This window comes from Bos javanicus, chromosome 2, assembly GCF_032452875.1.
Source record: "Bos javanicus breed banteng chromosome 2, ARS-OSU_banteng_1.0, whole genome shotgun sequence".
Lineage (NCBI taxonomy): Eukaryota > Metazoa > Chordata > Mammalia > Artiodactyla > Bovidae > Bos > Bos javanicus.
In genome coordinates, this window is record NC_083869.1 from 19271363 (window position 1) to 19285194 (window position 13832).

At 42.7% G+C, this 13832-nt stretch overlaps 1 protein-coding gene across 1 annotated transcript in view; it reads left to right on the top strand.

Annotated features, from left to right (window-relative positions):
• Window positions 1-13832, top strand: part of PDE11A (phosphodiesterase 11A) — a 207440-nt gene that overhangs the window by 146684 nt on the left and 46924 nt on the right. The window contains exons 12-13 of the mRNA XM_061397317.1: window positions 3875-3952; window positions 10409-10472. Of these exons, the coding sequence (XP_061253301.1) occupies window positions 3875-3952; window positions 10409-10472 (142 nt within the window). The remainder of the gene's footprint in view (window positions 1-3874; window positions 3953-10408; window positions 10473-13832) is intronic.

Consider the following 13832-nt stretch of genomic DNA (forward strand, 5'->3'; position numbering starts at 1 on the left):
ACCCATATCTCTTGTGTTTCCTGTACTGGAAGGCAGTTTCTTTACCACTGCACTGCCTGGGAAGCCCACGAAGAGTACTAGGGGCCACGTAAATGTAGGGGCAACGAGGGCACGCCCCATCCAGCAACCCCTTGAATCTCTTCTCAGCCTGGAGATTATAGATCAACCGAACTCACGTGTAGGGTCCTGTATTGTCTTAATTTTCTGCCATTATCAATACTGAGAGTTGTTCTGCTCTTTCTATTTCTTGCATTTGCCAGTTTTATTTGTGCTGTCAACAACAGCACAGCCTTTAACAGATAATTTTATTCAGGTATTAATGCTTAGCTGGTCCTTGTGTTATCGGTGCTAGTCTAACACAGGGACACAATTCACTTTCAAAGTGAAACATATAACTTTTTTTCCCTTTAGTCATAATTACTGGAATTAACATCTGCCTACTAATTTACTATTCCTCTGTGGTGCTTTTATGCCCAAAGTCCAGAAATCTCTCCAGAATCTGCCTTTAGGAATCAATTGCAGATGTACGGTTTGCCTGTTGAATGAGCTATAAGAACACGGAGAGAAGAGAATCTTACTCCCCTGTACCCATCTCACCCTGTCCCCTGCCACCCCGTCTGATAATTCTGGAGTTGAAATTGCCACCTTGACGGTAAAAATCTTCCTAACATTCAAAGACTTTTAGTAGATTCAGAACAGTTAGATAAACAGATAAAGAATATGTGTACATACTTATATAGAGAGTTATATAACATTACAAAAAATATTCCCGGTTAAAATATACACAGGGTTGGTGATTTCTCACTTTACAAAAAAAAGGTGCCTTGCAGATAAATGAGAAACAAGAAAGACTTTCAACGTAGTGATGGGTGACTGGTAACCAATCTTTAGAATTATTTCTGAGGGTAATTTTACCAGTTCTGTTCAAATGATGCTTTTTTAAAGACTGCTATTTTTCTGAGTGGAACATATGTCAGGAGAGCAGGATAAAAGCCTAATAAAAACATATCTGATTATAAATGAGATTTTCCAGTAAGTTGCTTTTCACTAGCCGAGGTATTTGCCATTGTCCTTGAAAACCAAGGTTGCCAATGATCTTCTTGAAAAGTTAATGATATAGTTCCTCATGACAGAGGCGTCTGGATCCAGGGAGTGTTATAACTTTGTGGATTTTCAAATGTTCATTTTAGCAGTCCCATGGTTTTAAAAGTGCTCCTAACAGTTTCATCCATGTTGATTTTGACTCCGTATACTCTATCTACACATATAGATGCTAAAAGGAGCAGCTCTGTGTGCCAGTTCCTTTCTCAAAAGTACAGTGAATTTCACATTGTTGCTTTGTAATGATTATCACTAAGGAGGAGGTCAGAAATACCACCAAGGCTGAGGATCACGACTCTGGTCTGGGCCATGTGCAGCTCTTGGGAGCATCTCCTTGTTGATGGAAACCTCTGTCTGGTGCTCACCATGGCTCAGTACAGCAGCCTGTGATGCTGTCATATCTCTGTCCAGACGCTCATAGCAGGCAAGGCTATTCTGCCCCCAAGGCTCATGCTACACACAGTTTATAAAGATTATCACACAGGCCACAGCTGGGAAGCTGGGGGCCTGGAATCTACCTAGATTTATTCATAACTGCCCTGGGATCCTGGGGAAATGACTTCACCTTCCTTCACCTTGAGTTTTCTGACCTATAAATCAGAGAATTACAGCAGCCTTTTTCAAAGGTTACATATGCCCCTAACAATCTGTATTTATAAAGAAAACTCAAATTAAACATAGGAATCATTCTATGACCCAGAAATTTTGCTATACATTAGTGTATGAAGTGAAGTGAAAGTGTTAGTCATTCAGTCATGTCTGACTCTCTGCAACCCCATGGGCTAGCCTGCCAGGCTCATCTGTCCATGGAATTCTCTAGGCAAGAATATTAGACTAGGTTGCCATTTCTTTCTCCAGGGGATCTTCCCAACCGAGGGATCAAACCCAGGTCCCCTGCATTGCAGGCAGATTCTTTACTATCTGAGCCACCAGGGAAAGCCCTTTGCTGCTTGGGGCAACTGTTATTCCAAAAGCTTGTGTTGTATCCGAGCTCTGCCACTCACCAGCTGGGGCCAGTACACCCAATGCTTCTGAGCTTAATAACAGTAGCTAATCCTTTCTAAAGAGCTACTGTGTGTCAGGCACTCTGCTAAGTGTTTTACATAAATCCTCCCACCAACCCTAACCTACCCAAAGTCAGTCATGTGCTTAATAAATGACAGAAGTCTGCTTGGAACAGTAAGGACCCAGGTGGTGATGGGGACTCCAGACAAGAAACAGGGGAGCCAGTAGCACTCAGCATCTTGTCCTTTGTCCCCCAAACTACAATGAGTCAGCACTAAGTGTCCAAGATCCTACTCTGACTTCCGCCATAAATGCCATGGTAGTATTTTCCAAAGTGTATTCTTTAAAACATCAGTGCTATGGGAGTCTATGGTCAAGTCGAGTAGGCTTTTCTATTACTACTACTACTAGTAAGTCACTTCAGTCATGTCCGACTCTGTGTGACCCCATAGATGGCAGCCCACTAGGCTCCCCCATCCCTGGGATTCTCCAGGCCAGAACACTGGAGTGGGTTGCCATTTCCTTCTCCAGTGCATGAAAGTGAAAAGTGAAAGTGAAGTCACTCAGTTGTGTCCGACTCTTAGCAACCTCATGGACTGCAGCCTACCAGGCTCCTCCGTCCATGGGATTTTCCAGGCAAGAGTACTGGAGTGGGGTGCCATTGCCTTCTGCAGGCTTTTCTATCTCAGTGTTTTGTAGAGCCTTCAAAAGGCTAATGTGGGTGGTGAACCTTCAAGGATCACAGGAAGCATTTCTCAAACCCACTTGGCCAGAGCACCCCCTTTACATGCAGCACCTCCTAAGCCTAGCATTTTGTGGGGTGCACACTGGGAAGCAGTGTGTCAGGATCCTTTAAAGAGCCTCTCATTAGGAAGTGCCAAAAATGTGAGACCTTGGGAAATGATTCTTAAAGAGCCAAAATGGTGACGTCTTTTTTTCCTTTCTCATTATAAAAATGAAAAATCATAAAACTAGATTAAACAAAAGTTTTGAAAATAGGAATGGCATCCTATTTTCACAAATTGCGAAGGTTCCCTTCTTTTCTTTTCCATATCCACACATCTCTACATGCATTTCCACATGCTTGTGTAGCCACACTTAAAATGTGCTGATACTAATAAACACACATTGCATGTCATCTCACTTAATCCTCACAATAACTCTGAGTCACCAAATAGGACCTTCAAGTTAGAGATTAGGAAATTGAGGTTCAGAGGGTTTAAGTGACTTTCCAAAGTTGCACAGAAAGGAAGTGACTGAGCTATGGTTTAAACACAGTTATTTCTGACTCCACAGCCGATGTGTTAAGGCCCTGAAATGATGAAATGGTTACTTTTTAACCTCTACAAAAGTATTTGTCCTGAATTTACTACCAGGGAGTTTATATTATCTTGGATGATCATACAGCTCAGTTCTATGTTGAATGATAAAAGAACATTCTGGAACTGTTCCCACCTTTTATGTGTCCTTGCCTCCCTTCTCTGACTTTTTCAGTAAGAGTCACAGGGCTTCACAGCAGGTAATCCCAAATGCGGGACCACACTGATTTCTGTTTTATGGCTTGATAATCTCTTCTGTTGTAAATACATTTGGAAATGATTGTGGCTTTTTGTCAAAGCCTCAACATTTTTTAAAAAGTGGTTTATTTTGATAGCATTTTAGCCTCATGATTTCAAATATTAAATTACTTGGTTGAGGTGGTCATATTTTCCCATAAATGTGTTTATATCACCACATAGACTGAGAATTTTCATTTGATTTCATGCAGAAGGAGAACGGAATTCTTCGAACTTGTCAGTAAAGGAGAATATGATTGGAACATCAAAAACCATCGTGATATATTTCGGTAAGAAAAAGCTCTTGTTTGTGTGTTTATTCAGTATTTGAAGATTTACCGATGCCTTTTTGACAGCTAAGAGTGCACAAGTGATGTTTAAAGGACCAAATCTTAGCTTACATTCAAAACATTCAGAAACTAGTTGAATAATTAGAGAAAAGATAGAGAATATGTCTTTTCATCTTCTGATTTATTTTATATTGCCTCCTCTCCATACATTTGCCTTCAAAATTAGAAGATGTTTGAACTGGTCGTGTTTCAGCAGGCATGCAAAGTGCATTGGAGATGGGATTTTGGGACCTTGGAAAACAGTTTCACAAAACAAAGGAAAGTGGAGAGTTAAGTTTGGGTTGTTTTGTTTTTAGAGACAGCAGGCATTTTAGATGGAAAACCAATCAAAAGATTTTTGTGTTTGGAATAAGGAATCTGTTCTAGACTTTTCATGGGACTTCTTCTCAGTAGTTTAGGAAAGACAGCAGCAAACTCTCGTTTTTCCTCGGTGCGTTTTAACCACTTTTCCCCACTGCAGCCACTCCAGCTGGGTAGGCACTGTTCCTTTTTCCCTCTGCCCTGTCCTTCCACCGTCCTCACCTCACCCATCCACAGACAGTGCCTTAGTCCTGTTCCACAGCTGTTTAGTATTCCTGGGAAAGCTTGTGAGGCCAGGATTCTGGGTTCAGTGCATCTGCCCCACAGCTGGGCAACCACTGAAAACACCCCAGGTACCCTAGCCCAGCCCCCAGCCTCTATCCCAGTCTCAGAACACAGAGCCTGCCTGCCCCTTGCCTCCACAGCTGACCCTCTGCTCACTGTCTCACCAAAGGGCCCTCTACCTGCCCTCCTCTGCATTCATACTTCGCTCTGTTATCATTTCAGATGACATTCTTGTTGTCCTTCCCGAGGTGGTATCGGGAGCCTCCTCTTGTCAACACCTCCATCTCAGCTTCCTGTTCTAGGTTCCTATTCCGGCCCTCCTCCCCGACTCCCCACCCCTGACCTCTGACCTTGCTGTGACAATTTTACTCCTTTTGGCATTTTCAAAATCTGGCTTTTAGTTTTTTCCCCAGCGTGACCTTTCTAGGCTAAAAAACATGCTTCCATCTCCCTCAGTTAAAAAAAAGTCATCCCTAAAGTCTGCCTTCTTCTTAAGGTCCAATCATAGGTTTCTCCTCTCCTTCAATCCCACAGCTCAGCCACACTCCTCTAACTTCGTACAAGGCAGTTTCTTTCTTTTTAGATGACTCAATTCCACAAGTAATGATAGGAATACATTTTTTCTGTAACAGATCAGAACATGATGGATAAAGCCCCAGTTCCTGGGGTATTACTCCCAGTTCCCATGCTGTGCACAGCTTTGCTCTGTTTTTAATTCCTTGTTCATTTTCAGACTATTGTCAGAGCATTTCCATACACGTGTACCCATGGGAAACATGCTATTTAGTGTCCATCTGTTTGTTTAACATACTTTATATATTTACATATCAATCTGAGCTAGCTTGTTCCCTCAACTGTATGCCTTGGAATTCTTTCCATGTCCATACCAGCATCATCTTTGATTGCTGCATAGCATTCCAAAGTGTATCTAGTATCTACAGTAAATTCCTCAACTGAGGAATTTAGTTGCTGAAATGTGATTTCTGCACTTTTTGAAAGTCACCAGGCACCTCCCAGGGATCATATCCTATGAGCTTTGTTCTCTCCAGCTTCCTAGATCTCTTCACAGTCTGAATTGTGTTGGCCTTGCCTTTCTTAAAACTCTCTCCTGCCTTGGCTTCTGCAAAGCCCATGCTCTTCTGAATATTCTGCTGTCTTCTGACTCTTTTTTCTCCTATCTGTCTTTCTCTAACCCTTCCTTCTCCCTGTGTGTGTGTGTTAGTCACTCAGTATGTCTGACTCTTTGTGACCCTGTGGACTGTAGCCCTCCAGGCTTCTCTGTCCATGGGATTTCCCAGGCAAGAGTACTGGAGTGGGTTGCCATTTCCTTCTCCAGGGGATCTTCCTGATCTCCTGCATTGCAGGCAGATTCTTTACTGTTTGAACCACAGGGAAGCCCTCCTCCTCCTTACTACCCCCTAAATGTAATCTCCCCTCAAGGAATTCTTCTCTTGTTCCTCAGCATCCTCACAAATTGTCCTACCAGAACCGCTGGGGTCTGGCCTCTCTCCGGAGCACAGCTCCTAAAATGCCAGCACTTATTGTGTGTTTCCACATGAGTGTTTTCCCACAGAGGTTTTCAAACTTTTCTGCAGGGAACCCTATAGGTAAGAAAAATCTTATTTGGAGGCAGAGTACATAAAGCAGAGATGAAGTCTGCAGGAACTCTCCTTTCCCTGCAGCTCTGCACCCCCCACCCCATTTCACAGCTGGACTCTGACCATGTGCATGTGAAGGAGGGGGTGGTCTGGGAAACACCATCCCAGAGAATTTTAAAATAGTAATAAAACCAACTAAAAGTTAGCCTGCTTTTTATCATCACCATGTGCCTGCAATCTAAACAATGTCAATGATGAGACATGCATCCCAGAGAAAATTCTTTTGTTGGTATAAATTCTAAACAACTGCTGAGGTTACTGTTGAGGATCAAAATAATTGCTCTGAAAGCTTCAAATTAACACAGTATTACTCATCCTTTCATTGTGTATGGATTGTACACATGTAATTTAATTCCCAAAACACCCAGTGTTCCCGTCAGCCCTAACACAGGTGGGCTTGGGATGCACTTTCAAGAGTAAGTTCCTTACGGTGCAGAACCTTTTGGCCTCACTCCACATGCAATGCTCCAACCTTTGGGGATGTCACCTTTCTGCTTTTAAGCAGTATATTCAGAATAAACAATGGTAGCGCGGTGGTGGTAAAGCTAAACAGAACTTGAGTTACCTCCGTACTGTCATCTTATGTTGGCCTTTTGGGATCTGTATTTGTGCGTAAAATTTAAAGCAGTGAGAGACTGTCAACTGCAAGGTGTCATCTTTTTGTTTGGTAAGCATAAAATGCAGTTCATACATGTGATCTTTTACTAAAATCTTTTAAATTAAAACGTATTCCTCTTTTAAAAAAATTACTATATAGTAATTTTTTAATTTACTGTATTTACAATGTTGCTGTGATTTACAATGTTGTGTTAGTTTCAGGTATAACAGCAAAGTGAATCAGTTATATATATATATATATATATACACATATATATACATATACACACACACATATACATATATGCACTCTTTTTTAGATTCGTTTCTCATATATATCATGACAGAGTATTGAGTCGATTACCTATGCTATACAGTAGGTCCGTATTAGTTATCTATTTTATATATAGTACTGTGTATATGTCAATCCTAGTCCCCCAGTTTATCCCCCCAAATATTTCTTTTTAGTTGCAAATGCTTTTAAAACTAGAGAACAAATCCAGAAAGTTATGATTATCTCAAGATAATTATTGAAGTAATTTTGGCAACTAGAGGAGAATCATGGTAGCAGTGAGCCACTGGGAGTCTCAGACGCTCTAGGGTCACATGGCCTCTTCTGACCCCATGGCAGACATTCCTGACCTTCATTCCTGCAGTTGCACTAAGCAGATTGCACCACTAACTGTAAATCAGACCAGACTTATGCAGACATCAAGACACCAACAGTTGCTGCAAGCTCCCTCCCTCCTCTCTTATTCCAGAGATGGCCTTTTAAGTACAGAGACTGACTCTAAAAAATAAGATAAAACTGCCCATTCACCTCCTTCAATTCTTCCCTTGTAAGTGCTCACGCTTATCCTTGCCTTTCCATCCCCACATTTCTTGGTTTTATGCCCTTTTTAATTACACTTTCCTACCAGTCACCCTGCTTCCACTCTCTCCTTTAAACTATTCCCACATCTATTAATACCTCTTAATTAATAAGAGGTATTAAAGTCCTCTCCTTGAAGCTTTGGCCAAGTGCCTCCTTAATTGAGCCCCCAACCTTAACTGACTCCCTACACCAATTGGATAAAGGTTTTCGACATCTGCCATCCTCCTCCCCAGCCTTTATTCTGTCTCCTTTCTCCATACAGACTTCCTGGCTCCACTGTATTCACTGAAAGTAGAGATGTTCTGTCAGACTTTTCGGATCCCAGCCCTAGTTTTGATACCCCCTAGTGATGTAACTGAGTGATGTGATCTGAGTGATGTAACCTCAGGCAAGGTACCTAACCACCTCCCCCCACTCCTCCCCATCCAGGAAGGCAAAACATTCTCTGCTTTGTAAAATGGAGATAATAATGGTATCTCTACCTCATATAGAGACGATATAAATCACTCTTTAATGCCTGTTCAATGCATGTGTGCTAAGTCGCTCAGTTGTGTCCAACTCTTTGCAACCTTATGGACTGAAGCCCACCAGGCTCCTTTGTCCATGGGATCCTCCAGGCAAGAATACCGGAGTGGTTGCCATGCCCTCCTCCAGGGGGTCTTCCTGACCCAGAGATTAAACCTGGGTCTCCTGCAGCTCCTGCACTGCAGATGGAGTCTTTACCACTGAACCACTGGGGAAGCCCCATTCAATAAATGGTAGCTATTAGAATTCTCATCATCGGAGCACCTTGCTGATACTCAAAAAATTTGTTGATTGACTGATTAATGTTGACATGAATTTGAGAAGTAAGCTTCAAATTATTGAGTAGATGAGACTTAAGTAATGATCAACTATGGTACAAGTAGGCAAGCTCACAGAGATTTTATTTCCTGTCTGGGAGAGAGAATACAAAGTCCAACACATTACCTACAGTTTTGTCCCTTTCTGGTCCCAGCAGAGGGTCCTAAAATGGTCCTAAAATGAAAAGCACTGGAGTAGAACAAGAGGGGTGCGGCAGCTTCGTGATAAGCACGGAATCCTGAATCCTTTCCTTCCTTTGGGAAAGTTACTTAATCCCTCCACACTTCCATTGACCTCTCTGGAAACTAGAAATAATAGCACTCTGTGATGGGGAGTCATTTACTTAGTGGTTAGTTAGTAGGTAGTTGGTACAGTGTTTAGTAGAGAGGCAGGCACATGGCGAGGACTGCGGAAGCACTTGTCACAGAAGACCAAAGATGAATAGGCTGATGTGTCTCTCTGCACAGGTCTTAGCTTGGGAGTGTTTGGAGTTAGATGCTGCCTGACTCCGAGAGCGCTGCTCCTAACTGGTGCTGCCTGAGTACGCTTTGAAAGACCTATTGTTATCTGCCGGTCTGCCTTGCTCCCTGGAGTAGTTTCCTGGGGAAGTGACACAAACCTCTCACCACCGTCCAGGCATGCTCTGCCATCTGGGAAGCAGACGTGTTTCTAAGGCGTTCAAACCCAGCAGGGTATGAAATGTTAACACCTGACGTCAGGACAGCCCTCTGACCTTTAACAACACACCCCTTTCTTCCAAAAGGAGTGAGCCAAGATGTGGTTCCCCAGCTCATATCCTTCACTACTTCTCATCACATGCAGCTAGCTTTAATACAAAGAGAGATTTGGGACAAAAAGTGTGCCTGATTTTTCCCCTTCCCACCACACCCAGTTAGGAGCATCAGAGCTGCTGATGTCTGTCATAGCCTCCCTCTCTAGAATGCTCCAGGTGATGGTGTCTGTTTGCTTCTTTCTCCTTTTAACCCTTGTCTTGGTTTTCGCAGACCCTTGTCTGCTGATTCTTTATTCTTCCTTAAAGGCAGTCTGTTTAGGGCTGAATTGTACACTGTTTTTCATGGTTTGCATGATTGCTTATGTTAATATTCTCACGTACATTTTAAGTTTTGAAACTGGGGTTCCCCGTGTTTTTTATACCCAGGGTTCAGTGTGGATTCTAGATAAACCAATAGAAATCTGCCCCTCAAAGATCTGATCCAGATCTTGCCTGTATTTTCTTATATGCTCAAATTAATAAAAGCTGTGGCTGAATATGTTTCTTCTTCGTAACGCTTGTAAAACAGGGCTGTAGCCAGGTAGTAAACTGGAGTGAAACCGTGTGTCTCTCCCTCGTAAATATTAGCTCTGTGGAGCCGATAAAAATGCCGGAGCCCCTAACAGGGCAGGCTATTTGCCTTTTGCTGTGGGTTTTCTTCAGTCCCCATCCATCAGTGATACTTTGGTAAATAGGTTCACCAGCTATGGTAGTATTATATACTGATTCCCTTGCTGAGTGTTAAAAATAAAAAGCATTGTCCATTACAAATTATTTTCAGAACTTGCTTGGTTTAGGTAGGGAGAAAGCAGGGCTTGGCTTTCCTTGATCTACCGCAGACAAAACAAAAGGGCCGCTGAGAGGGAGTGTGAGCTTTGTCCTCCGAAGCAGTGTGGTTGCACGATGGAGATTTAAACATGGGACTATAAACAGTGCCTCCCTTGTGGAGGTAAAGAAGATGTGAGCTGGCCTCGGTCCCATTTTATTTATTTATGTATCTGGGACGGGTTTGTTTAGGAATGCAACAAAAGATTATTCAGGCTGTTTTGTTTGGTTCTGTTTTTCAGATCAATGTTAATGACAGCCTGTGACCTTGGAGCCGTGACCAAACCGTGGGAGATCTCGAGACAGGCGAGTGGTGATTAATGGCAGGGCTCAACCGAGGGGGGACTGGGGGGGACAGTATTCCCAGAGCCCTGTCTGCCAGGCACTGAAACCCGAGTCAATTTGCATCAGTATTAACGCGGTGTAAAAAATAGCAGGAGGCTGAGGGGCGACATAGTTTATTGCCCAGCCTTTCTTTATCATGCTTCCACTGAGAACTAATATTTCTGACTCTGTAAGATTTTTTTCTTTTAACACACTAAATCCAAATAACACTTTGGCCATTTCTTAAGGCAGGAGTTTCAAACGTAGTGTTTTTGAATAAGTAACCATATTTTAGTACAAGGTCCAATTTTTCACATCTGGTAAAAAAAAAAAAAAAACAAGGAGGTAAAAAGGAAATTTGATTTTTTTTTTTTAAAGCCTATTTAGAAATCAGAGGGCTCTTTGGCCAAAATATGAGGTATCTAATTTAATTTGTACCAAAAATTTAATGCATTTACTGGTTTCACTGATCAAAAGTGTTAGTTCTAGAGCAAGAATAGTTTTTAATCTCATAACTACCCAGCTTAAGATTTGATTAATTTAATAGCTCTTTCTGTTTTATGAGGCACCTCCTGGGTGGGCTGTGGGGTCTAAAGCAGTAACTTGTTAAGACTTGACATTTGAGGGAAAATAAGATACATTCACATAACAATAAAAACTAATATTTATTGACTGAATAACTGTTAAATGTCTGCTTTGTAAGTGTTATAGCATTAAATCCTCTGAGGTGGGTATTGTTACTATAGGGGCTGAATAACAGCAACCTAAAGCCATCGGGTCCTAATCCCTGGAACCTGTAAGTGTTACCTTAGAAGGAAAAAGGGTCTTTGCAGATGTGATTACGTTAAGGACCATCACTAGCATCATCTGGATTATTCAAGAAGGCCCTCAATTCAGTCACAAGTGTCCTTAGAAGAGAGAGGACGGGGATGGCACATTCACAAGAGGAGAAGGCAAGGCAAAGACAAGGCAGAGACTGGAGAGCTGTGGCCCCAGGAAGCAGGGTGCTGGCAGCCACAGACACTGGAAGAGGCAAAGGACAGATCCTCTCCTCGAGACTCTGGGGGACCCTGGCCCTGCCAACACCTTAATTTCTGCCCAGTGAACTGATATTGAACTCCTGCCCTCCAGAACTATGAGAGACGTCATTTCTGTTGCTTTAAACCACCGTGTCTGCAGTAGTTTCTGGCAGCCCTAGGAAACTAATACAGTGATTATTCCTATTTCACCAATGGGAGAAATGAGGCTTAGAAAGGATACATAGTCTGAGGTCATACAAGTGTAAGTTGCATAGCTAGGAATTCAAGTCCTAGCAGATTAAGTTCCAAAGTCTTTCCTTCTTAACAGTGTTTTATGCTTTCTTACCTAGAAGGCACCCGTTAGCCTTTTTAAATGAGGCAAGTGTGTTGGCAGAATGGGCTGTGTTACCACTAAGCTCAAGATCTCAGTGGCTAAAACCAACAAATCACCTGGAGGCACGTGCCCCCGGGGTTGGCTGGCGCCTCTGTCCTCACACTGGACTGGGGCTGAAGGAGCAGCCACTGTCTGGATCATTCCAGCAGAGGCCTGGGTGGGTTTTTCCCTGGAATTTAAAATGTCATTCCCCCAGCAATTCATTGGCCAGAACTTGTCACAAGACCCCGTCCAGACAGGAAATGCAATCCTTCCCAGTCCCCAGAAAGTAGAAAGCCAGGAAGAGTTGGTGGAAACATAACTCCCACAGTTTGCCCTTCTAATCACCAAAAATGTGGTTCACTCTCCTTCCTGCGAGCAAAATATATTCATCCTCCCCTCCAAGGGAGATGACCCAAACACCTATCCGTCAAGGGATTAAGCTCAAAGTCCAGGATCTCTGGGTGATACGTGCGCACCCCTACAGCACGTCTGGATGTAAACCAGAGGCCCACACGCACCCAAAATGCAGCACATAGCACACACCCATGCCACAAAACACTCAGATGACACTCCCAACTCCATGGGGCGTCCTCTGTGAGGGCCCTGATTCTCAGGGGGATGCTCCCCAATTTGATATTTTCTATGGTTTTTAGATCCATCCTGGGAAATCATTCCTTTTCCACAGTCCTCCTTGGTGAGATTCAAAGGTCAAACTCTCTCAGCCTGCTGCTGCTGCTGCTGCTAAGTCGCTTCAGTCGTGTCTGACTCTGTGTTACCCCATAGATGGCAGCCCACCAGGCTCCCCCATCCCTGGGATTCTCCAGGCAACAACACTGGAGTGGGTTGCCATTTCCTTCTCCAATGCATGAAAGTGAAAAGTGAAAGGGAAGTTGCTCAGTCGTGTCCGACTCTATCGACCTCATGGACTGCAGCGTACCAGGCTCCTCCGTCCATGGGATTTTCCAGGCAAGAGTACTGGAGTGAGGTGCCATTGCCTTCTCCGTCTCTCAGCCTACTTCCCCTCTAAAGAAGGTCAAGTGCCCAAGGTTTAAGTTTTAGATAGTCACAGGCTTGTGAGGGGGATTTAGCACCAAAGCCTCTTAAACATTTAGTCACCTTCTCAGGTCTTTGATCCCAGTCATCTCCATTTGCTAATAATCATTCCCACAGTTAGATACTATACAAACTTCTTAGATCTCCTTTATTTCTTTGCTTCCTTACATTCAGGAACAAGGAAATATAGCACAGGTACATCTTTATTTCTCTCTTGACAGTTAATCCGTAGTATTTGGTGCCCAGTATTTGGCACCAGTGAGAAAACCATGTAGTCAAAAATTATTTCTCTGGGCCATTTTGTCTAATTAAAAGGATGTTGTGTGTGTCCCCTAATTCATTCAGAGTTTTTAACTGAGTGTCACTGGCCACACCTTCTATTTCATTCTTGTTGTGAGGCTAAGTCAGTCTCGAGATCTTTGTCATTCAAAATGTATCTCAACTTTTACTTTCACAGTTTGGGGTTAAAAAGCAGCTTCATATTCTATCCCTATAGGACCCAGAATTTATGATTTTCTCTGTTCCCTTTCATTTCTGATTATACACCTGCCAACCCTTTTCTGAGCTCACTTCTTATAATACCGAGCAAAACAGTCAATAGCAGCCATCACATGCTATTAACTTTCTTTTTAATCTAAACTTTATTTTTAATTCTTTTCTAATCTCTTCCCCTAAGGCTCTAAGTTCTAGATACAGTATTTGCTTTATTTCCATGAGAACTATACAAACTATTTTGCCACCATGTAAGATGGATCATCATCCCTACAGCTTCTAACAACCATTTCCTCACTTTTTTATACCTGACTCTCAAGCCACATATTTTAGGGTTTTTTCCTTTCTTTCTTTTCCTTCCTTCCTTTCTGTTGAATAGCAGTACCTCGCTTCCATACCAAT